Below are 26429 nucleotides of genomic sequence, written 5' to 3'. Positions count from 1 at the left end.
ATGCATTGTAAAGTTTTAACATTACTTCCCTTGATTTAAATTCAACACTTCTCACAATATATCCGAGCATCTTGTTGGCCTTTTTCTATAGCTTCCCCACATTGTCTAGATGAAGACATTTCTGAGTCAACATAAACTCTTAGGTCTTTTTCATAGTTCCCTTCTTCAATTTCAGTATCTTCCATATGATATTTATAATGCACATTTTTTATTGCCTGCATGTAATACTTAACACTTTTCTCTATTAAATTTCATTTGCCATGTGTCTGCCCAGTTCTGAATGCTGTCTAGATCATTTTGAATGACCTTTGCTGCTGCAACAGTGTTTGCCACTTCTCCTATTTTTGTGTCGTCTGCAAATTTAACAAGTTTGCTTACCTATACCAGAATGTAAATCATTAATGTAGATTAGGAATAGCAGAAGACCTAATACTGATCCCTGTGGTACTCCACTGGTTACATTGCTCCATTTTGAGGTTTCTCCTCTAATCAGTACTTTCTGTTTCCTACATGTTAACCACTCCCTAATCCATGTGCATGCATTTCCTTGAATCCCTACTGCGTTCAGTTTGAGAATTAATCTTTTATGCGGGACTTTGTCAAAAGCTTTCTGGAAATCTAAATAAACCATGTCTATGCTTTGCAATTATTCATTGTCAATGTTGCACACTCAAAAAAGTCAAGCAGGTTAGTCAGACACAATCTCCCTTTCCTAAAACCATGCTGACTGTCTCTCAGGATATTATTACCATATAGGTAATTTTCCATTTTGGATCTTATTATAGTTTCCATAAGTTTACATATAATGGAAGTCAGGCTTATTGGTCTATAGTTACCTGGTTCGGTTTTGTCTCCCTTTTTGTGGATCGGTATTACGTTTGCTATTTTCCAGTCTGTCGGTACAACCCGTGTCAAGAGACTGTTGCATGATCTTGGTTAGCGGTTTGTAAATAACTTCTTTCATTTCTTTGAGTACTATTGGGAGGATGTCATCTGGCCCAGGGGATTTGTTTGTTTTAAGAGCTCCTAGTCCCTTTAACACTTCTGCCTCCGTTATGCTAGTTATTTAAAATTGGATAGGAACAGGTCGACATGTGGGGCATGTTATCCGTGTCCTCCTTTGTAAAAACCTGTGAAAAGTAATCATTTAATATATTTGCTATTTTTTTTCTTCATCTATGATTTTGCCATTTGTGTCTCTTAGACATTTAACCTCCTCTTTGAATGTTCTCTTGCTGTTATAATATTAGAAAAACATTTTGGAAGCCTACATTTCTTAGAAAGACCACTGAATCAGAAAGCTTAAACAAAGAGTAGTCCTTTGTACTAAATATTAATTACTAAATGTTATTTTCCTGACAATAATGTTCATGTGTAAGAATATAAATTAATTTTGAAAGTTATGTGTATTTTTGTATATACCTAGGCCTGTGTGTTTGTGGGACAGGTGCAGTGTGAAAAATGTTTCTCTGGACATTGACCTTACCTTGACAAAAAATAACTGACTACCCCTGATCTATACAATACATTTAAACATTAACATGTGTATATCATTTATACTTCACAAAAAAACCATGGGAAAAATGGCATAAGGGCTATCATGAATTACAGTGGAAGCAAGGAGTAAAGTTTGGAGTAGTGATAATAACCCACCTCCAGTCTTAACTCCAGTTTTACCACTGGTAAATGTATCAGGCCCTTAATCTGTCCTTGGAACTTTAAATGGTGATTTCTCATTCTGCAGAACAATACATGTCAACTAGTGGTGTTCAGCCAAATGAGAGCAACAACTTGCTACACGCGTCTCTCAGGTCCAGTTTACCTCAGGTCAAGAAGACCTTTATTCCTATTAAATAGACATTTGGTTTGTTAATGCAAACTTATTTAAAAAAATAAATACAATTAAAAAAATATATATAAAGATGTTCCTATACAAAACTTTATTACACAGGTATACATCTGCATGTACAATGTTTCAATACTACTGTATAAATCAATTCAGTATAGGCATGTCCATTATTTAAACTATTCAATCACAACATACATTGTTGAAACTAACAGAAGCTTAAAACATGTAAGAAGGTTGCAGATAAGATAATGTATTCACGTCAAAATGCTTTGTTTGTACTTCTGCATATGGATACATTTGTCTAAATACACATTATTAGAATAGAGCAGGTGGAATTCCACTGCCAAAGAGCAGCCTCCATGAACACGGAATCTTCCAGTTTGAAGACTGATCACACTAGGAAGAAAAAATAAAAAAAAAATTACACATAATTCTAATAGTGGTACATCGTGTTACCAGAATGTATATTGATCATCCATGAGACCATTAGTGACAAAGTAATTGTAGCTGACATGATAAATTGTCCCCACCCCTTCACTGGTTTATTTCCTGTTAATAACCAATCAGCTGCTTCCCTTGACTGACATGCTTTCAGTCTGTAACATGCTTTGATCCAGAAGACACTGCTGAGTTTTTTTTTTTTTACACAACTTAACTGTATATATAGTAGAACTATAGAAATTGAAACTTACAGTAACTATCTGAATAATTCAGTGTCATAATGTGTTGTGTTTATTGGGGAAAGGGTCTGGTTTAGTAAAATTTGTTATTAAAACACTTACAGCGTTTTCTACTAGATGAAGCCACTCATTTAGGTAGTTTATTAGCACAAATGCATCTGGCATATTGTCACCTTCAGAACAGAATACCAGCAGAACTGCCAAAGGAATACCTTCTGAACAGCTGGAAAAGAATACAAATACATTTGTGTTAGAACATTTTTGATGACTTTAATAATCTGTTTTATTACATGCAGTTGTGCTTGCACTTGCGATCATTTTTGCCAAGTAATGTCTTAGTATTTTCCAAGATGGTCTACCACTTTTTTGCTTGCAGTTGTAACCCTCACACATAGACACTGACAATAACTTACAGTTAGTTGCATCCCATTCTTACTGTATTAAAAAAAGTATAACTATTGGATGTCAAGCCTTGACTTCACTACTTGTTACAAAGTAGCACTTGTGTCATAATGATAGGCAAAAATAAACAGTTGAAGTCTCCACAAATACATTACTAATCATAATAACACTATCTCTTTCACACATTGTTTACGTGCAGGAACAGGGCCAGATCATGAAGGCATCAGTATTGTTTTTTGTAAAATGTACAAATGTGAAAATGATGACCAGTGTAATCTTTAGTCAACTTATACACATTACTACAACAACAACAACAACAATAACCACCGACATTTATATAGCGTCTTTCATCACAAGGATCCCAAAGTGCTTCAAATATACAAATAATTAAACCATTAAAATAAAAGCAGTCTAAAACAAATTAAAAGATACAAATAGAACAATTAAGAGTCTAAAACAAAAATGTAATAAAATTTGAATTTAAAAACGGACAAAATGAAAATGAAGTTTTGATTGTAAAATAGGAAAACTAAGACAGATAAGCTATTCTGTAAAAATATGTTTTCAATTTTGACTTAAAAAAAGTAAGAGTCCCAGTTTCCCTGACAGAAAGTGGCAGAGCACTCCATAATTTAGGAGCTTTACAAGAAAAGGCCCTTCCTCCCTTATTACCGTATTATTTGTATATAGGAATAACCAGCACATCATATGATCCAAGTGTGGTTAGGAGTATACATGGCCAATAATTCCTGTAATTAACAGTGCTAATCCATTCAGGTTCTTAAGTTAAAAGTAAAATCTTAAAATCAATTCTAAACTGCACAGGGAGCCAGTGCAAAGAGTCCAAAACAGGAGTAATATGTTCACTTTTTCTTGCTTTAGTCAGAATTCAGCAGCAGTGTTCTGAATGAGCTGTAAGCAAGACACCAGACATTTTGGGATACCAGAGAAAAGTCCATACTAAATCAATTCTAGATGAAACAAAGGCATTCATTAGTCTTTCAGTTTCACTATATTTCTCCAATGATAAAAAGATACTTCAGTAACTTTCCTATAATGAATCTAGAATGATAAATCAGGGTAAAAGATGACCCCCAAATTTGTTTGTTCAAAGTTTGTTCTGACAGCCCACTAACATAACCTCTGTTTAATATATATATATATATATATATATATATATATATATATATATATCTATATATATATATATATATATATATATATATATATATATATATAATCACAATTAAAATACCATTTTTGTCCCCTGCTGTGAATGAGCACCTGTATATGCAGGAAAGGTTTTAATTCTATTAATATTCAAGGCATCCGATATGCAAAAATGTATGTGTTAGATCCTGTCATTCCATAACCTGACGTACAAATGGCAGTTTCATTTGGGCAAATTTTGCCAATTGTTTTGCCAGTGGAGATACGGGGAGACAGTGGGTAAGACAACATTATTATTATTATTATTATTATTATTATTATTATTATTATTATTATTATTGAGGGGTAGGCAACAATATGAAAATTGTATATCGATATCATGCACGTATTTTGGTATCGGTAATATCCATGTCTTCCAAAACACAGAAAAATATAATAACACAATTGCAATATGAAACATACAGTGCCTTGCGAAAGTATTCGGCCCCCTTGAACTTTGCGACCTTTTGCCACATTTCAGGCTTCAAACATAAAGATATGAAACTGTAATTTTTGTGAAGAATCAACAACAAGTGGGACACAATCATGAAGTGGAACGAAATTTATTGGATATTTCAAACTTTTTTAACAAATAAAAAACTGAAAAATTGGGCGTGCAAAATTATTCAGCCCCCTTAAGTTAATACTTTGTAGCGCCACCTTTTGCTGCGATTACAGCTGTAAGTCGCTTGGGGTATGTCTCTATCAGTTTTGCACATCGAGAGACTGAAATTTTTGCCCATTCCTCCTTGCAAAACAGCTCGAGCTCAGTGAGGTTGGATGGAGAGCATTTGTGAACAGCAGTTTTCAGTTCTTTCCACAGATTCTCGATTGGATTCAGGTCTGGACTTTGACTTGGCCATTCTAACACCTGGATATGTTTATTTGTGAACCATTCCATTGTAGATTTTGCTTTATGTTTTGGATCATTGTCTTGTTGGAAGACAAATCTCCGTCCCAGTCTCAGGTCTTTTGCAGACTCCATCAGGTTTTCTTCCAGAATGGTCCTGTATTTGGCTCCATCCATCTTCCCATCAATTTTAACCATCTTCCCTGTCCCTGCTGAAGAAAAGCAGGCCCAAACCATGATGCTGCCACCACCATGTTTGACAGTGGGGATGGTGTGTTCAGGGTGATGAGCTGTGTTGCTTTTATGCCAAACATAACGTTTTGCATTGTTGCCAAAAAGTTCGATTTTGGTTTCATCTGACCAGAGCACCTTCTTCCACATGTTTGGTGTGTCTCCCAGGTGGCTTGTGGCAAACTGTAAACGACAGTTTTTTATGGATATCTTTAAGAAATGGCTTTCTTCTTGCCACTCTTCCATAAAGGCCAGATTTGTGCAGTATACGACTGATTGTTGTCCTATGGACAGTCTCTCCCACCTCAGCTGTAGATCTCTGCAGTTCATCCAGAGTGATCATGGGCCTCTTGGCTGCATCTCTGATCAGTCTTCTCCTTGTATGAGCTGAAAGTTTAGAGGGACGGCCAGGTCTTGGTAGATTTGCAGTGGTCTGATACTCCTTCCATTTCAATATTATCGCTTGCACAGTGCTCCTTGGGATGTTTAAAGCTTGGGAAATCTTTTTGTATCCAAATCCGGCTTTAAACTTCTCCACAACAGTATCTCGGACCTGCCTGGTGTGTTCCTTGTTCTTCATGATGCTCTCTGCGCTTTAAACGGACCTCTGAGACTATCACAGTGCAGGTGCATTTATACGGAGACTTGATTACACACAGGTGGATTCTATTTATCATCATTAGTCATTTAGGTCAACATTGGATCATTCAGAGATCCTCACTGAACTTCTGGAGAGAGTTTGCTGCACTGAAAGTAAAGGGGCTGAATAATTTTGCACGCCCAATTTTTCAGTTTTTTATTTGTTAAAAAAGTTTGAAATATCCAATAAATTTCGTTCCACTTCATGATTGTGTCCCACTTGTTGTTGATTCTTCACAAAAAATTACAGTTTCATATCTTTATGTTTGAAGCCTGAAATGTGGCAAAAGGTCGCAAAGTTCAAGGGGGCCGAATACTTTCGCAAGGCACTGTATATACAGCACATATACAGACATTAACATATATTTACATATGAAAATAAATAACTTCCTTTAACTTAGTGGTGCTTTGCTTCACAATATCCACTGAGAAAAACAAGGTCTTGTTACATTGTTTTACTATTCAATCACCAGCCACCTCAAAACCGAAATATTTCTATACTTCACTGCGCACAAGACTTTAGCCAATCCGGAAGTAACTGAATCTTCTCTGCGTGTAAATGCTGACTCACGACACCTCAAAGTATTAAGTACAGTGTCATACTGAATTTTGCATTATTTTGAGTTTTGATGTTTTAAAAGTACATCTAATTTATAATACAGCTACAATACATAGCCCTGGCAAACCAAAGAATTATCGACATCATATCAAAATATCGATATTGGTGCCCACCCCTAATAATAATTATAATAATGCATTTATGAACAAATGTATTTAATATATATACATATATATATATATATATATATAAAAAATACTATCTTTTCATTATTGCTTACTTAGATGGATAACAAAAGATGTCTCTACTTACATTGGGTTAAAGGCAGCAGGAAGAGTTTCTATCTGCTTTTCTTTTTTTGGTCACCATTTTGTGTAGGCCAAAACAAGGCCTTATATACACCCTCACTTATAACCAGTACAATATTGAACTTACCAAACATTGTACAGCTGTTTAGTGATGCCCCCTCCAGGGATGTAGAGATGCTGCCTTGTATTGCTGATTTCAGGGAAAACTGCTATCTTCTCCATTTTCTTCCAGTTCATCATTTGCAAGTTGTCCCCAACAATGCTCTGCATGGCAGGTGTAAGTAAATAACGTAATGGAGTGCTTAAGAGAAAAAAAAAATTACGATCACTTCTGGAAAACGTTAGATTGCTCATCTGAAGATTCTAATGCAATGGTGCCGATTGTGCTAAAAGGGATCCAGGATCTTGATCCTGTTACTATACTAAAAGGATCAGCACTCATTTTAATCACATTTTATTGGCACATAGCTGGCATGAAAAACAACATGTCTGGGCAACTAACTACTATTGGTTCTAACAGAACCAATAGTAAATCAAGGGAAGTAATGTTAAAACTTTACAATGCACTAGTAAGACCTCACCTAGAATATTGTGTTCAGTTCTGGTCACCTTGTTACAAAAAGGATATTGCTGCTCTAGAAAGAGTGCAAAGAAGAGCAACCAGAATTATCCCGGGTTTAAAAGGCATGTTGTATGCAGACAGGTTAAAAGGATTGAATCTATTCAGTCTTGAACAAAGAAGACTACGCGGCGATCTGATTCAAACATTCAAAATCCTAAAAGGTATAGACAATGTCGATCCAGGGGACTTTTTTGACCTGAAAAAAGAAACAAGGACCAGGGGTTACAAATGGAGATTAGATAAAGGGGCATTCAGAACAGAAAATAGGAGGCACTTTTTTACACAGAGAATTGTGAGGGTCTGGAACCAACTCCCCAGTAATGTTGTTGAAGCCGACACCCTGGGATCCTTCAAGAAGCTGCTTGATGAGATTCTGGGATCAATAAGCTACTAACAACCAAACGAGCAAGATGGGCTGAATGGCCTCCTCTCGTTTGTAAACTTTCTTATGTTCTTATGTTCTTATCTAACTTCACACAAAAAATATCTGTCTAATAATAAATCTCTGCTGAATTTTTTTGAGGAAAATGTGTTAAAGCCAGGCTGTCTTTCAAAGTTTCAAATAGTACAATATAGTGATGCAACAGTTATGATTTTCCCAAACCAAAACCGACACTTGCATAAAATTCCAAACCGACAAATGACAACCAAACCAAAACCAAAAATGATTTTCAACAATGAAAAAGGGTTGGCAGTCTCAGCACTAAGTTGGTGGCATTTTCATTGCTCACTTTGCTGCATGTATACGAAACAAAGAGATAAAAGATTAAATAAAACTGAACCCGATACCAACATCTTAATACAATAAAAAAAGCTTTGTTTAGATAGGTGTTTAGATATCTAGGATAGTTTTCTTTTAGGGTTTCTAAAACAGTTTGCTGATTAAAAGGTGCTGGTGCTAATACTAGCAGGCCAGAGGTGAAAGTAACTTACATTTCTTACTGTTACTGTATTACTGTTCAAATAATGGTTTTAAAAAAAATCAAACATTTTAATAAACCCCCCCCCCCCAAAAAACAAACAACCATTTGATTTAAGGCCGATTTGAAAAACTATTTAAAGTTTGAGTCCAATGGTACTATATTGGAATTAATTGGCTGCATTCACACTGGGTCCGTTTCAAAACGGACACGGTCTGGTTCGTTTTGCTTGAAACAATGTATCAATTTACTTGCTGTTCACACTTATCTGCAAGCAAACAGACGAGTTTGTTTGGAAGCAAGCTAAAGTACATTTTTTGTGGGCCTTTTCAATTTTTTTCAGGGCTGAGTCTGTTTGTGTTCACAATGCAGTTGCAAGTGCACGTAGGTTGTTTATATGGTCTGTGAACCCAATGTTTACAACATTCTGCAAGGTATCGTGAAAGGCGGCAGCTATTGAAGTATTGCTCCAGTTTCTAATAGCATGCTTTAGATTCTTATATATTACTGTGGAAGAAAGCAGGGGAACGGCAGGGGCACTCTGCAAATTTAATGAATACATGTGTTGAATGATGTGCAGTAGAATAATAGTGCAGACTGAATATATTGGTTTTTATTATAGGTTTTGGACAGTTGTTTGGCTTGGATTTTAGTGACCACATTTATATCACAGTTTTAGTTTCTTGCACTGTCTGTAATTAGGGTTATCAGAGGCCGTACCAACTCTGGTATATAACAGTATATAATAACACAATAACAGTTTAAAAAATAAACACTGGATGTACTTCTTGCATATGATACAATTTTATTTATTTTTTATATTGTCATCTCAAAACATGTTAAAATGTACAAAAATCCACATTTAAAAAAGAGATCAGCTATTAGTATTACTATTTAAATGTAATAAACACATACTCAGAATGATTAAACAAATAATCCATAAGACTGTTTATTTTATTTTTGAATGATGTCAACACAACCTAATAAAGGCCTACTCTGCTAATATCTTGTTGAGCACGATGCAGTTTTGTACTAAAAAAATAAATAAAAAAAAATTGTCAATACCTTTTAGAATCTTGAATGATTCAATCAGATCGCCGTGTAGACTGAATAGATTCAATTCTTTAAGCCTGTCTGCATACGACATGCCTTTTAAACCCGGAATAATTCTGGTTGCTCTTCTTTGCACTTTTTAGAGCAGCAATATCCTTTTTGTAGCAAGGTGACCAGAACTGTACACAATATTCTAGATGAGGCATTGTAAAGTTTTAACACTACTTCCCTTGATTTGAATTCAACACTTTTCACCATACATCCGAGCATCTTGTTGGCTTTTTTTATTTATTTTTGTATAGCTTCCGCACGTTGTCTAGATGAAGACATTTCTGAGTCAACATAAACTCCTAGGTCTTTTTCATAGATTCCTTCTTCAATCTCTTCTATGTCTCCAACATAACAATTATGCAAAACGGGTGTGCTTTTAGACTCATGCTATCTTAACGTACAGTGGGTCTCAAAAGTATTCACCTCCCTTGGACTTTTCCACATTTTATTGTGTTACAACATGGAATCAAAATTGATTTAATTAGGAGTTTTTGCCACTGGTCAACACAAAAAAAGTCCATAATGTCAAAGTGAAAAATAAAATCTACAAATTGTTCTAAATTAATTACAAATATAAAACAGAAAATAATTGATTGCATAAGTATTCACCCCCTTTGCTATGACACACCTAAATAAGCTCTGGTGCAACCAATTGTCTTTAGAAGTCACATAATTAGTTGAATTGAGTCCACCTGTGTGCAATTAAGGTGTTTCATTGAATATCCCCCAGTGCACAGTAAAGTCCATTATTAAGAAATGGAGAGAATATGGCACAACTGTGAATCTGTCTAGAACAGGCCGTATCTGGGCGAGAATGGCACTAGTCAGGGAGGCCACCAAGAGGCCTATGGCAACTCTAAAGGAGTTACAGTCTTCCACAGCTGAGCTGGGAGACACTGTGCATACGGCAACAATAGTCCGGGTGCTTCACAAAACTAGCCTTTATGGGAGAGTGGCAATGAAAAAAACTTACATCAAATCTCGGCTAGAGTTTGCCAGAAGGCATGTGGGAGACTCCGAGACCAAGCGGAAGAAGATTCTATGGTCTGAGGAGACCAAAATAGAGCTTTTTGGCCTTAATGCTAAGCGCTATGTTTGGCGCAAGCCTAACACCGCACAGCATCCTGAGAACACCATCCCTACCGTGAAGCATGGTAGTGGCAGCATCATGCTATGGGGATGCTTCTCTGCGTCAGGGCCTGGAAAGCTTGTGAAGATAGAGGGCAAAATGGATGCAGCAAAGTACAGAGAAATCCTGGAGGAAAACCTGCTGAAGTCTGCAAGAGACCTGGGACTTGGGAGAAGATTCACTTTCCAGTAGGACAGTGACCCCAAACATACAGCCAAAGCCACACTGGAGTGGCTTAAAAACAAAAAGGTCAACGTCCTGGAGTGGCCCAGTCAAAGCCCAGACCTCAATCCAATTGAGAATATGTGGAAAGAGTTGAAAATTACTGTTCACCAAAGGTCCCCATCCAACTTGACGGAGCTTGAGCAATTATGCAAAGAAGAATGGGCAAAAATTGCAGATGTGCAAAGCTGGTAGAGACTTATCCAAATAGATTCATGGTAATTGCTGCCAAAGGTGCCTCTACCAAATATTGACTCAAGGGGGTGAATACTTATGCAATCAATTATTTTCTGTTTTGTATTTGTAATTAATTTAGAACAATTTGTAGATTTTATTTTTCACTTTGACATTATGCACTATTTTTGTTGATCAGTGGCAAAAACTCCTAATTAAATCCATTTTGATTCCATGTTGTAACACAATAAAATGTGGAAAAGTCCAAGGGAGGTGAATACTTTTGAGAGCCACTGTAAATACATTAATTATTACTTGTTTATTTAGCAGATGCCTTTATCCAAGGAGACTTACAGAGACTAGGGTGTGTGTGAACTATGCATCAGCTGCAGAGTCACTTACAGCAGCATCTCACCCGAAAGACAGAGCACAAGGAGGTTAACCCTTTGCAGTTCATTTATTAAGTGCGTATCAGGCGCGTCAGGTCCAATTTATTTTCACACGCGCAGTTAATTTTAGATGCGCTGTTTAAAAGTATTTTTTTTTCCAGTCAAATGGGTTTAAAAGGCCCTGCATATCAACGAAGCACTCACTAGGCATCTCCTGCCCCGCCCCACCCTTTCGTTCGCTATCGCTTTCACATATGCTAAGAAATAAATAATAATAATAATAATAATAATAATAATAGTCGTACATACCAATCAATCATCTCCTGATCACTCGTTTTATCACCATACTCCTCAATAATGCGATCCAAGTCATTATTTTATTACTATAACATCTCAAAAAAGCTCTGCAAATGTCCGTGATATTCTCTGAGCGCTGATGCAGTATCAGCCAGCTTGTTTCCTTATGACCGCCCCTATCTGATGCCAGGGGCAAGTATGACTAATCATGAGATACGCCCTTTTTTTTTTTTTTTCGGCTTGTCTCGGCTCCTGTCGCTCCCACTTTTCCGGAGAAAAAACGACTAGAAACCCGTTTTTTGCGTTTTCTTGATGATGTCGGACAGGGTCTGACATTGGACCGGATAGGAATAATTGCAATGTCGGACCAGGTCCAACATAGGACCGCAAAGGGCTAAGTGACTTGCTCAGGGTCACACAGTGAGTGAGCTGGGATTTGAACCAGAGACCTCCTGGTTACAAGCCCTTTTCTTTAACCGCCGGACCACACAGCATCCAATTGTATTCTCTTACTGTCTGGAACATTTCAACCGGTTACTAAAGCAAATGCGAAAGGAGTAATTTGAGTCATGTTTCAGGATTTGCAACTTAATTACCTCGATTTATCACTAAGAAAAATGTATTGTTTAGAAGTGGATCAAAAACACTGTAGCTTTCCTCTCTGGATCCAGCTCCCTGGTAGTGTTCCCTAATGGAGTCCTGAGCTCTCCTTTCATAGGATGTGGCTGCTCCCAATTATCACTAATTATTCAATTAAGGAGCAGCCACATTCTCACATCTAAATGCTAGAAGTCTCAGAAACAAAATGTTAGAAGTTGAAGCTACTGCACTAACAAGTAACTACGATGTGATAGGTGTTACAAAAACTTGGTTGTCCGAGAGTGATGGAGACGAATATAATATTAGTGGGTATACACTGTACAGGAAAGACAGGCAAGACAGAAGAGGTGGAGGGGTAGTGCTATACATAAGAAATAGTCTTGAAGCCCAGGTGTTAAATCTGGATGAAGAAAACAATGCAGAATCAATATGGGTCAGAATAATGGACAAAAATTCAAAGGGCATAATAATAGGAGCATGCTGTAGACCGCCAAACTCAGATGCCGAGCAAAATAATCTGTTATACAATGACATTAGAAATGCGTGTAGCAAAGGAGAAGCCATACTAATGGGGGATTTCAACTTCCCCCATATAAAATGGGAAAACCCGGTGGGTAGCATGACAGACATTTCAGAAATTGAAATGGTAGAAATGACAAAGGCACCGACTAGAGGGGAGGCATGCCTTGATTTAGTCTTTTCAAATAACGAAGACAGAATAACTAAAACAGAGGTCAGAGAGCCACTGGCAAACTCAGACCACAACATGATCTCATTTGAAGTATTTTTTAAAACCCCAAACGTAATGACTAAAGCTAAGGTTTACAATTTTAGAAAAGCAAACTATGAAGGTATGAAACAGAGACTAGCAGAAGTAGATTGGAGTAAAATAGAGAAAACACCCAAAGAAAAATGGCTGTTTTATAAAAAAAGTAGTACTAGGTGGGTAAAACAATTACATCCCAAAAGTAGACAAATCTAAATCTAAAACAAAATGGCCAAAATGGTTAAATAGATCAATAAAAAAAAATATTCCACGACAAAAGGCACTTTACAGAGCGTTTAAAGGGACCAAAAACAAAGCAGACAGAAAGAGTACTTGGAACTGCAAACACAAATAAAAAATGGAGAGAGATAGAAATGAACATTGCTAAGGGGGATAAAACCAATTCCAAAATGTTTTTTCCAATATTATAAGAGCAAGAGAACATTCAAGAGGACGTTAAATGTCCAAGAGATACAAATGGCAAAATCATAGACGAATAAAAAAAAAAAAAAAAAATGCAAATATATTAAATGATTACTTTTTACAAGTTTTTACAAAGGAGGATACCGACAACATGCCCCACATTCATAAGAAGAACATAAGAAAGTTTACAAACGAGAGGAGGCCATTCAGCCCATCTTGCTTGTTTGGTTGTTAGTAGCTTATTGATCCCAGAATCTCATCAAGCAGCTTCTTAAAGGATCCCAGGGTGTCAGCTTCAACAACATTACTGGGGAGTTGGTTCCAGACCCTCACAATTCTCTGCGTAAAAAAGTGCCTCCTATTTTCTGTTCTGAATGCCCCTTTATCTAATCTCCATTTGTAACCCCTGGTCCTTGTTTCTTTTTTCAGGTCAAAGAAGTCCCCTGGGTCGACATTATCTATACCTTTTAGGATTCTGAATGTTTGAATCAGATCGCCGCGTAGTCTTCATTGTTCAGGACTGAATAGATTCAATTCTTTTAGCTTGTCTGCATACGACATGCCTTTAAACCCGGGATAATTCTGGTTGCTCTTCTTTGCACTCTTTCTAGAGCAGTAATATCCTTTTTGTAACGAGATGACCAGAACGGAACACAATATTCTAGGTGAGGTCTTACTAATGCATTGTAGTTCTAACATTACTTCCCTTGATTTAAATTCAACACTTCTCACAATATATCCGAGCATCTTGTTGGCCTTTTTTATAGCTTCCCCACATTGTCTAGAGGAAGACATTTCTGAGTCAAGATAAAGTCCTAGGTCTTTTTCATAGTTCCCTTCTTCAATTTCAGTATCTCCCATATGATATTTATAATGCACATTTTTATTGCCTGCATGCAATACTTTACACTTTTCTCTATTAAATTTCATTTGCCATGTGTCTGCCCAGTATTGAATGCTTTCTAGATAATTTTGAATGACCTTTGCTGCTGCAACAGTGTTTGCCACTCCTTTTGTGTCGTCTGCAAATTTAACAAGTTTGCTTACCTATACCAGAATGTAAATCATTAATATAGATTAGGAATAGCAGAGGACCTAATACTGATCCCTGTGGTACACCACTGGTTACCTCGCTCCATTTTGAGGTTTGTCCTCTAATCAGTACTTTCTGTTTTCTACCTGTTAACCACTCCCTAATCCATGTGCATGCATTTCCTTGAAACCCTACTGCGTTCAGTTTGAGAATTAATCTTTTATGCGGGTGTGACGGGGGACTGCCCCGTCTTTATGATCATGGTTGGGACTGGCAGGGAGGGGGTTAAAATTCCTCCCTGCCAGAAAAACATGTGAGAATGTGGCTGGAGTCCTAATTGACTAATTAGCAATTATTGATTTAATTGGGCTCCAGCCACAGGGGATAAAAGCCAGGGGAGAGGCCCTGGCTAGAGAGAGAGTGGTAGAGAGAGTTCTGGAAAGAGAAGGAGTGTTTTGTTTGTGCTGTGTTTTCTGTTCCAGTGAAGGCAACGCCCAGCCTGGAAACTTTATTTTGTAAGTTTTAGTTTTGTGTTTGTATTTTGTGTTTGAAACCTTTTTGTTTGGCCCTCGTGCCGGTTTATTTTGTATTTTTGTTTATTAAAAAGCTTTATTTTGAACTTTAAAACTGTCTCTGAGTCTCAAACCTCGGTCAATCCTGTCACAGTTGGTGTCAGAAACGGGATAGCGCCACCTGGAGGCTCAGAGCAGTAATTTCTTTTTTTTTTTTTTCTCTTGAATTTTGGGAGGTTTTTTTTTGGAAAATGGGGAAAAAGAGCAGACAGCGGCAAAGGCAGGAGATGCAGCAGCTGAAGAAATGTAAGCTGCTGCAACAACAGCCACCCCAGCTGGAGGACCCAGCCAGCCTTTTTCCCTGGTGCTCTTGGTGCGGGAAGGTGGATCATCGATGGAGGTCCTGTCCAGATGGGCCACCAGCTGACTGGTGTGGGCGCTGTGAGGTGGATGGCCACAACTGGGCAGGATGCCCCCACAATCGGGACCAGGAGCAGCTGCAAACCCCGTCCTCGGCAGCCACCCCACCACTTCCAACATCACCGCCTTCACCACCATCCCAGGAAATATGGGACTGGTTGATGCACCCTGAGGCGGACCTCTTCCACGACCTCCCCATAGTTATCAACACGCTGTGGCGTCGAGATGGGGGGAGGTGGGAAAAGTGGGAGGAACAGCATCACCCAGCGTCCTTCGCAGAGCTGGCCCTGATGGTCGTTAATTACCTGGCGATAGATATGGGAGATGCCCCAATTATTCCAATAAAGAAGGTGGAGCCGTCGTCCCGAGAGCCAGAGAGGGGTGAGTTGTCATCCCGAGAGCCAGAAGGGGAGCCGCTGCCGTCGCCCAGAGAGGGGGAGCCCGAACGTCCACAGCCCGAGAGGGAGGAGCCCGAACGTCCACAGCCCGAGAGGGAGGAGCCCGAACGTCCACAGCCCGAGGGGGAGGAGCCCGAACGTCCACGGCCCGAGGGGGAGGAGCCCGAGTGGGAGGAGTCTGTGCGTCCACGGCCCGAGCGGGAGGAGTCGGTGCGTCCACGGCCCGAGCGGGAGGAGTCGGTGCGTCCACGGCCCGAGAAGGGGAAGCCCACAGGCCCAGGGCTGAAGGGACCCGCAGGGGAAGAATACAGGCTGTTCCCACCTCCACCGCCAGCAGAGGGGGAACAGCTGGAGCTGTCTATCCCTCCACCGCCAGCAGATGGGGAACAGCCGGAGCTGTCTATCCCTCCACCGCCAGCAGATGGGGAACAGCCAGAGCTGTCTCTCCCTCCACAGCCAGCATACGGAGACCAGCTGCTGTTTCCGCCTCCGCCACCAGAGGGAGCCGGGCCGCCGTTCCCGTCTCCGCCTCCCGAGGGTCCGCTGCTGCTGCCGTCGCCTCCCGAGGGTCCGCTGCTGCTGCCGTCGCCTCCCGAGGGTCCGCTGCTGCTGCCGTCGCTTGGGGTCTTCGGAGATCCTGCTTCGCCTGGGGTCGCTACACTGTGGCCGGAGCCCCACGGAGGGGAGTTGCCGGCCATGAAGAGGGGGAGGGAGGTCAGGAGACCAGCTCCCCCAGCGGCACTTTCGCGGCAAGATAGTGTGTGGCCGGAGCACAGGAAGAGGGAGCTGCTGGCCACGAAGAATTGGGTGGTGCCGGACGTCCCACCATGGCCACCCCCATGGACACTGTGCTTCCCCCTCTTCGGGGACTGAGACTGAGGCACAAGGGGGGGGATATGTGACGGGGGACTGCCCCGTCTTTATGATCATGGTTGGGACTGGCAGGGAGGGGGTTAAAATTCCTCCCTGCCAGAAAAACATGTGAGAATGTGGCTGGAGTCCTAATTGACTAATTAGCAATTATTGATTTAATTGGGCTCCAGCCACAGGGGATAAAAGCCAGGGGAGAGGCCCTGGCTAGAGAGAGAGTGGTAGAGAGAGTTCTGGAAAGGAGTGTTTTGTTTGTGCTGTGTTTTCTGTTCCAGTGAAGGCAACGCCCAGCCTGGAAACTTTATTTTGTAAGTTTTAGTTTTGTGTTTGTATTTTGTGTTTGAAACCTTTTTGTTTGGCCCTCGTGCCGGTTTATTTTGTATTTTTGTTTATTAAAAAGCTTTATTTTGAACTTTAAAACTGTCTTACTTTGAGTCTCAAACCTCGGTCAATCCTATCCTGACTTCTATTATATGTAAACTTATGGAAACTATAATAAGAACTATAATAAAATGACCTATATGGTAACAGTATCCTGGGAGACAGTTAGCATGGTTTTAGGAAAGGGAGATCGTGTCTAACTAACCTGCTTGACTTTTTTGAGGATGCAACATTGAAAATGGATAATTGCAAAGCATATGACATGGTTTATTTAGATTTCCAGAAAGCTTTTGACAAAGTCCCGCATAAAAGATTAATTCTCAAACTGAACGCAGTAGGGTTTCAAGGAAATGCATGCACATGGATTAGGGAGTGGTTAACATGTAGAAAACAGAAAGTACTGATTAGAGGACAAACCTCAAAATGGAGCGAGGTAACCAGTGGTGTACCACAGGGATCAGTATTAGGTCCTCTGCTATTCCTAATCTATATTAATGATTTACATTCTGGTATAGGTAAGCAAACTTACCTATACCATAAAAATATGGGAGATACTGAAATTGAAGAAGGGAACTATGAAAATGACCTAGGAGATTATGTTGAGTCAGAAATGTCTTCATCTAACAAATGTTAGATGCTCAGATATATTGTGAAAAGTGTTGAATTTAAATCAAGGGAAGTAATGTTAAAACTTTACAATGCATTAGTAAGACCTCATCTAGAATATTTTGTTCAGTTCTGGTCACCTTGTTATATTGCTGCTCTAAAAAGAGTGCAAAGAAGAGCAACCGGAATTATCCTGGGTTTAAAAGGCATGTCGTATGCAGACAGGCTAAAAGAATTGAATCTATTCAGTCTTGAACAAAGACGACTACACAGTGATCTGATTCAAGCATTCAAAATCCTAAAAGGTATAGACAATGTCAACCCAGGGAACATTTTCGACCTGAAAAAAGAAACAAGGACCAGGGGTCACAAATGGAGATTAGATAAGGGGCATTCAGAACATAAAATAGGAGGCACTTTTTTACACAGAGAATTGAGGGTCTGGAACCAACTCCCCAGTAATGTTGTTGAAGCTGACACCCTGGGATCATTCAAGAAGCTGCTTGATGAGATTCTGGGATCAATAAGCTACTAAAACCAAACTAGCAAGATGGGCTGAATGCCCTCCTCTCGTTTGTAAACTTTCTTATGTTCTTAACACTGTTTAAGTCGCTAGTTCAGTACAGCCGCACTAGGAGTTTCAAATTCAGTATCAAAATGCTTTTCGACTAACCAATTCTTAAAAACAGATACTGACAATTTAGTTTGTTGTCTTGTTCTTAGTTAATTTCTTTGCCGTTCTAGGTTTTCAAGCCATTCTCTTATACGTTTACATGCCTTTTTGTAGTACTTGTAATGAAGTGCAGCTGATTCAATGCTGCTCAGAAAAAAACAGGATTGCAAGCAAAGACAATTAAAAAGGCAAAAAGAATAGTAGAGTACACATTAAGGTAGGGCTTCCCAACCTTGTGTCTTCTGGTTTTCATTCTAACTGAGCTCTCAATTACTTAACTAAACCCCTAATTAAACTAATAATTTTCTTGATTAAACCTTTTTACTTGTTTCCAGCTCTTAAACGGGTACAGATTTCAAGTTAGCTATAATATTTTATAAGTAACTTGACAACGACTTGATTCATATACAAATCTAAAAAGGAACTGACAAAGTTAATTGTCTATAAAAGCAGTTAGCCACTGTCCTCATTTTTTGTATAGTAGCTTACCCAAGAAGCTGACGGTCATCACGCTGATAAGCATGGCTGCTGGACAAAATGATGGCTTTGGAGAATTCACTTGTCTTGATCCAGGTGAGAATAAGGTTTTGAAACTGCCTGTATTTTGTCTAAAGATAAAACATATACTGGGTCATTCCATCTCACTGGAAAAAAATTCTGAGGGGTGGTCTTTTGCACCCCCTTCATTTAAAAAAAAAAAAAATAGATACCTCCACATTGGGCTCTATTTTGAAGAAAATGCAAAGAAACAATATAACAAATACTACTTAGAACGATGAAGAGAATTGCCCATGCCATATATGAAAAAATAACCTAGGTATACAAAACGTCCTATGTGAACCAGATCCAAGGCAAGTTCCCTTTGCATAAGGGTTCCTCTAAGCTAAAGGTTTCCTAAGTCCATATCAATCAACTTCCACATCATCACTGCAGTGACAAACAATGAGTGTCTTGAGATATTTTGCTAGACCTATGAGGCACCCTCCTGCAAAAAGGAATGCTGTCTCTAAAGTTGCCTTGCAGCCCCAAGGATAATGTTTTCTGTACTTTTTAATGGTTCACCCAAGTTGACCCAATTAGTTCACAGCTGATCTTTTATTGTATTTACATTTTTAAATTTGACAAATAGATAGCATATTATTACCCCACCCAACCCCAAATTTCCTGATGTGGATTGATAATACAGCCATATACAGTGCCTTGCGAAAGTATTCGGCCCCCTTGAACTTTGCGACATTTTGCCACATTTCAGGCTTCAAACATAAAGATATGAAACTGTAATTTTTTGTGAAGAATCAACAACAAGTGGGACACAATCATGAAGTGGAACGAAATTTATTGGATATTTCAAACTTTTTTAACAAATAAAAAACTGAAAAATTGGGCGTGCAAAATTATTCAGCCCCCTTAAGTTAATACTTTGTAGCGCCACCTTTTGCTGCGATTACAGCTGTAAGTCGCTTGGGGTATGTCTCTATCAGTTTTGCACATCGAGAGACTGAAATTTTTGCCCATTCCTCCTTGCAAAACAGCTCGAGCTCAGTGAGGTTGGATGGAGAGCATTTGTGAACAGCAGTTTTCAGTTCTTTCCACAGATTCTCGATTGGATTTAGGTCTGGACTTTGACTTGGCCATTCTAACACCTGGATATGTTTATTTGTGAACCATTCCATTGTAGATTTTGCTTTATGTTTTGGATCATTGTCTTGTTGGAAGACAAATCTCCGTCCCAGTCTCAGGTCTTTTGCAGACTCCATCAGGTTTTCTTCCAGAATGGTCCTGTATTTGGCTCCATCCATCTTCCCATCAATTTTAACCATCTTCCCTGTCCCTGCTGAAGAAAAGCAGGCCCAAACCATGATGCTGCCACCACCATGTTTGACAGTGGGGATGGTGTGTTCAGGGTGATGAGCTGTGTTGCTTTTACGCCAAACATAACGTTTTGCATTGTTGCCAAAAAGTTCGATTTTGGTTTCATCTGACCAGAGCACCTTCTTCCACATGTTTGGTGTGTCTCCCAGGTGGCTTGTGGCAAACTGTAAACGACACTTTTTATGGATATCTTTAAGAAATGGCTTTCTTCTTGCCACTCTTCCATAAAGGCCAGATTTGTGCAGTATACGACTGATTGTTGTCCTATGGACAGAGTCTCCCACCTCAGCTGTAGATCTCTGCAGTTCATCCAGAGTGACCATGGGCCTCTTGGCTGCATCTCTGATCAGTCTTCTCCTTGTATGAGCTGAAAGTTTAGAGGGACGGCCAGGTCTTGGTAGATTTGCAGTGGTCTGATACTCCTTCCATTTCAATATTATCGCTTGCACAGTGCTCCTTGGGATGTTTAAAGCTTGGGAAATCTTTTTGTATCCAAATCCGGCTTTAAACTTCTCCACAACAGTATCTCGGACCTGCCTGGTGTGTTCCTTGTTCTTCATGATGCTCTCTGCGCTTTAAACGGACCTCTGAGACTATCACAGTGCAGGTGCATTTATACGGAGACTTGATTACACACAGGTGGATTCTATTTATCATCATTAGTCATTTAGGTCAACATTGGATCATTCAGAGATCCTCACTGAACTTCTGGAGAGAGTTTGCTGCACTGAAAGTAAAGGGGCTGAATAATTTTGCACGCCCAATTTTTCAGTTTTTTATTTGTTAAAAAAGTTTGAAATATCCAATAAATTTCGTTCCACTTCATGATTGTGTCCCACTTGTTGTTGATTCTTCACAAAAAATTACAGTTTCATATCTTTATGTTTGAAGCCTGAAATGTGGCAAAAGGTCGCAAAGTTCAAGGGGGCCGAATACTTTCGCAAGGCACTGTATAACTGAGAAAAGGGTTCCAGGGTAGGCAAGACTTGTGTAACTCTTGCCCTACATTTAGAGCTCACAAAAATCCCCTTGGCCTTTGTTCAAGGCCCTGCTTTTATTATTATTATATGTAATGGAAAATTACATTATTATTATTATTATTATTATTATTATTATTATTATTATTATTAATTATAATAAATATAGCTGCAAGCAGGAATGACCAGGGTCCAAGCGCCAGACCATGCGTCCTATGACCGTATATTGTACCATAGGAGCATATATGGGTTTGCTAGATGTGTTTCATAGTAACCATTACCCTATCTGCACTCTAAAAGGAGTTATAAGCTAGTTTTGCATTTGACCTTAAGGAGAGGTCAAAGGTCATGGTCAAGGCAATTTTTGAATAGAGCATATATGGATTCAGATGTGTGTTCCACATTAACTATTACCCTATCTGCACTAAATTAGTTATAAGCAAGTTTTGCATTTGACCTTTATATATACAGCTCTGGAAAAAAATTAAGAGACCACTGCAAAATTATCATTTTCTCTGGTTTTACTATTTATAGGTATGTGTTTGGGTAAAATGAACATTTTTGTTTTATTCTATAAACTACTGACAACATTTCTCCCAAATTCCAAATAAAAATATTGTCATTTAGAGCATTTATTTGCATAAAATGACAACTGGTCAAAATAACAAAAAAGATGCAGTGTTGTCAGACCTCGAATAATGCAAAGAAAATAAGTTCATATTCATTTTTAAACAACACAATACTAATGTTTTAACTTAGGAAGAGTTCAGAAATCAATATTTGGTGGAATAACCCTGATTTTCAAGCACAGCTTTCATGCGTCTTGGCATGCTCTCCACCAGTCTTTCACATTGATGTTGGGTGACTTTATGCCACTCCTGGCGCAAAAATTCAAGCAGCTCGGCTTTGTTTGATGGCTTGTGACCATCCATCTTCCTCTTGATCACATTCCAGAGGTTTTCAATGGGTTTCAGGTCTGGAGATTGGGCTGGCCATGACAGGGTCTTGATCTGGTGGTCCTCCATCCACACCTTGATTGACCAGGCTGTGTGGCATGGAGCATTGTCCAGCTGGAAAAAACAATCCTCAGAGTTGGGGAACATTGTCAGAGCAGAAGGAAGCAAGTTTTCTTCCAGGACAACCTTGTACTTGGCTTGATTCATGCATCCTTCACAAAGACAAATCTGCCCGATTCCAGCCTTGCTGAAGCAACCCCAGATGAGTCCAATTTTCAGCTTTGCCCAACACCTGGTCGTCTAATGGTTAGACGGACACCTGGAGAGGCCTACAAGCCACAGTGTCTCGCACCCACTGTGAAATGTGGTGGAGGATCGGTGATGTTCTGGGGGTGCTTCAGCAAGGCTGGAATCAGGCAGCTTTGGCATGAATCAAGCCAAGTACAAGGTTGTCCTGGAAGAAAACTTGCTTCCTTCTGCTGACAATGTTCCCCAACTCTGAGGATTGGTTTTTCCAGCTGGACAATGCTCCATGCCACACAGCCAGGTCAATCAAGGTGTGGATGGAGGACCACCAGATCAAGACCCTGTCATGGCCAGCCCAATCTCCAGACCTGAAACCCATTGAAAACCTCTGGAATGTGATCAAGAGGAAGATGGATGGTCGCAAGCCATCAAACAAAGCCGAGCTGCTTGAATTTTTGTGCCAGGAGTTGCATAAAGTCACCCAACATCAATGTGAAAGACTGGTGGAGAGCATGCCAAGATGCATGAAAGCTGTGCTTGAAAATCAGGGTTATTCCACCAAATATTGATTTCTGAACTCTTCCTAAGTTAAAACATTAGTATTGTGTTGTTTAAAAATGAATATGAACTTATTTTCTTTGCATTATTCGAGGTCTGACAACACTGCATCTTTTTTGTTATTTTGACCAGTTGTCATTTTATGCAAATAAATGCTCTAAATGACAATATTTTTATTTGGAATTTGGGAGAAATGTTGTCAGTAGTTTATAGAATAAAACAAAAATGTTCATTTTACCCAAACACATACCTATAAATAGTAAAACCAGAGAAACTGATAATTTTGCAGTGGTCTCTTAATTTTTTCCAGAGCTATATATATATATATATATATATATATATATATATATATGTACATATATATATATATATATAAAGCAAGGTAATATGTGTAAATATGTGCAACTTGACCATAGCTCAAATTTGATTGGCTCGCGGCAGCCATGTTTTTTTTATGTAGTGATGAATAATCTTGATAGACAACCTTGCCAAGGCTATGTATACAAAAATCCAATATGGCCGCAGAACCATGTGACCAATCAACTTGTGTTGAACAAGTCTAAACATAGGGCCTAAGGGTAGTACGTGCCCCAAGTTTCACATCTAAACACTAAGCGGTTTTGGACAAGAAGATTTTTTTTCAATTGGCCAAAATTCTTGAAAAATCCAATATGGCTACCAAATCATGTGACCTGACCTTCATTTTTGCTCTGACACAATTTTCCGTAGGTCTCTACCACCCTACCAAGTTTCGTGACTTTTCGTGCAACAGTGATTTTACGGCCATATGAAAATATGGCTTGAAAAATCCAATATGGCTGCCAAACGACGTGACCAATCAACTTCATTCTTTCGTTGACATTAATTCCAAATACTCTACTACTTTATGAAGTTTCATCACTATATCCCATTCTACCAGACAAACAATGCAATATATGCAAATTGACCATATCTGAAATTTGATTGGCTCACAGCGGCCATTTTTTTAAATGTAGCAACTTGCTTTTAACAAACTTAATAGACAACCTTGCCAAAGCTATGTATGCAAAGTTTCGTTTCAATCGGCATAACTGTTTCAGAGAAGACGTTTGAATATTTTCAACAAATTCAATATGGCCGCCAAACTACACTACAGATTTTTTTCTCGCAAACAAATCTGAATGTAGGCCATGAGGGGAGTATGTGCACCAAGTCTCAGAGCTCTGCTGTAAACGCTTTCAGAGAAGATTTTTGAAAATTCGCCAAAATTCTTGAAAAATCCAATATGGCTGCCACACCATGTGACCTATGACCTTTGTTTTCGCTGTGACACAACTTCCCATAGGCCTCTACCACCGTTTTGTGACTTTTTGTGCAACTGTGTTGATTTTACAGACATTTGAAAATGTTGGCGGAATAATAATAAAAAATAAACACATTAAATTATAATAATCTGAACAGTTACACTAGGGCTCCAGCAACTTTGTTGCATAGACCCCGAATAATAATAATAATAATAATAATAATAATAATAATAATAATAATAATAATAATAATAATAACTACAGTGCATACATTAAATTCAAGTTTAATGAATTTTTGCAAAAATATAGTTTGCAAAACGGAGACAGTTTTGGTGTTACTTTAAATGTGAATTACTCAAAGTTACTCACCTGTAAAATGGGTGACCGGATCTGAAGAACAGCAAGTTTTATTTCTGGTAAGGAATACACTGTAGATGAAAAACTAAAATGTAAAATACTGAGAGAAAATATTTCCTTAAAATATGTTTAAGTTTAAAATTAACTATACAGAGATATTTATTAAAGCCACTTGACTACTCAATACAAAAAGCCTCCCACAAAAGTACGTAACCCTGTGTAGGGTTAAGACTGTGAGTTAAAACTGTTAAAATGACATTTTAGTATTCAAATTTCAATGAGCAGTCAGACAACGACTCCTGCACCTTCAAACCTGAGTGCAAATAAACAAAATAATAGATCCTTTGCAAGGTATAGCCTATATAGAGCATAGGTACATATATTTAAACAATGTACATCTGAGCTACTGTACAGGAGCTTCCACTACTGTATATCCACTGCATACCAGGCCGGGGTAAATGTATTTACAGGTTCTTTGCCTTATGCTGTTCTCCAGACTTTGAAAACTTACAAGCTTATAAAAAATGTGAACTATTCCCACATTCTGAAAGCAGAGAAAACGTCTTTAGTGATATTCACTTTTTCATTATAACACAAACCTTCTGCATTAGTGCTCAATTCAGTTGAAGTTTCATCTGATGTTGCATATGGATTATTTCCAACCATTGGTATCAAAGAAGCTGTGTGAATATAGCCAACTGTGTTGAGGTTTAGTGTGGATATAATTAGGTCCACAGCAAGCTGACCAACGTTCCCTACCGATATGGCTGGCTAAAAAGAAAATAAAAGCATAATTATTATGACAATTAATCAGTTAAAAGAGTAACACATTGATCTCTAATGTGACACATCCAACTTATGGAGAAAAGTGGTGACAAAATTATACATTCCCACTTACAACTCTAACTACTTCCAAGGAAACAGGAGTACGTTACATTTATCTCACATATTTAAAAACTCAATTCCGGCAGATTTGTCATCCTTAAACTTTATTATGTCGATATTATCAATAACATTTGCGGATATATATATATATAGATATATATATATATATATATATATATATATATATATATATATATATATATATATATATATATATATTATTTACAAAAATATAGCAAGATACAGATACAACCCTGATAACTTCTACTTCTTGCGCCCAAACAAAAAACGATTTCTTAAATATAGTAAAGTATGGTCTCAAAGACGTCCTCTTCTTTCTTTTCCCCTAACCCTAATTCTGTTATTATCCCGTGCGCACCATTACTGGCTAGCGCCGCCTGAGACCCGACGTTCGGTGAAGGTATGTTTTCATATTGTATACATAGCTTTATAACCTAATAAGGGTTAAGGATTACACATCTGGCAGAATTTCGATTTTTTGAATATGTGCGTTAAGTGTAAACTAACCGGAAAAAGCGTTAGTCTGTTTCTACTCAGACGACTAGTATATAGAAATATGACAAATATCAACAACACACTCAAGTAGTCCTACTTGTGTAGCATGGTGTGTGGTTCCTACACACCACACCACCACCAGCAGCATATTAATCAAACTTCCCAACACGTCACATATTCTGTCTCTTGAAAAAATATCTTCTTATAAATATAGTTTTGAAAACAAAAATTACTGTACCATTATAAGCGTAAAGTCCTTAAAATTGGGCGCTGAACTAACTGGTACAAACATGTTTGCGAACTAACGAAGATAAAAAATAAGCAGGTAAACACAGTAAATAAATAAAAATGTATAATCTCTCTTCTATTCTAATACCGTATCAAGATACTGTAAAACACCACCTGTAATACTTCCTTACTCATTAAGTAACACACAGCACTTTATATTAACAATGCACAATGCTTCTTAGGGGTCCTTCATTAAATTCGACGCATAATTTTTTATGAATGACT

General features: G+C 38.5%; 2 protein-coding genes across 2 annotated transcripts in view; one reads left to right on the top strand and one right to left on the bottom strand.

Annotated features, from left to right (window-relative positions):
* Positions 1-1917: 1917 nt before the first annotated feature.
* psmg2 (proteasome (prosome, macropain) assembly chaperone 2) lies at positions 1918-26411 on the bottom strand. Its single transcript, XM_033992277.2, has 7 exons — positions 26155-26411; positions 25115-25286; positions 24528-24586; positions 18756-18874; positions 6855-7028; positions 2632-2752; positions 1918-2245 (listed from the first exon to the last, which is right to left on the bottom strand). Exons 1-7 carry the CDS (start codon positions 26206-26208, stop codon positions 2165-2167), a joined length of 780 nt encoding a protein of 259 aa, XP_033848168.1. The 5' UTR covers positions 26209-26411; the 3' UTR covers positions 1918-2164.
* Positions 25800-26429, top strand: part of cep76 (centrosomal protein 76) — a 105934-nt gene continuing 105304 nt past the window's right edge. The window contains exon 1 of the mRNA XM_059013652.1: positions 25800-25821. The gene's annotated coding sequence lies outside the window, so the exon portion shown is untranslated. The remainder of the gene's footprint in view (positions 25822-26429) is intronic.

The sequence above is a fragment of the Acipenser ruthenus genome, chromosome 3, assembly GCF_902713425.1.
Source record: "Acipenser ruthenus chromosome 3, fAciRut3.2 maternal haplotype, whole genome shotgun sequence".
NCBI classification, from domain to species: domain Eukaryota; kingdom Metazoa; phylum Chordata; class Actinopteri; order Acipenseriformes; family Acipenseridae; genus Acipenser; species Acipenser ruthenus.
The sequence above is the reverse complement of the archived record's forward strand: the minus strand, read 5'-3'. Positions and strand labels throughout refer to the sequence as shown.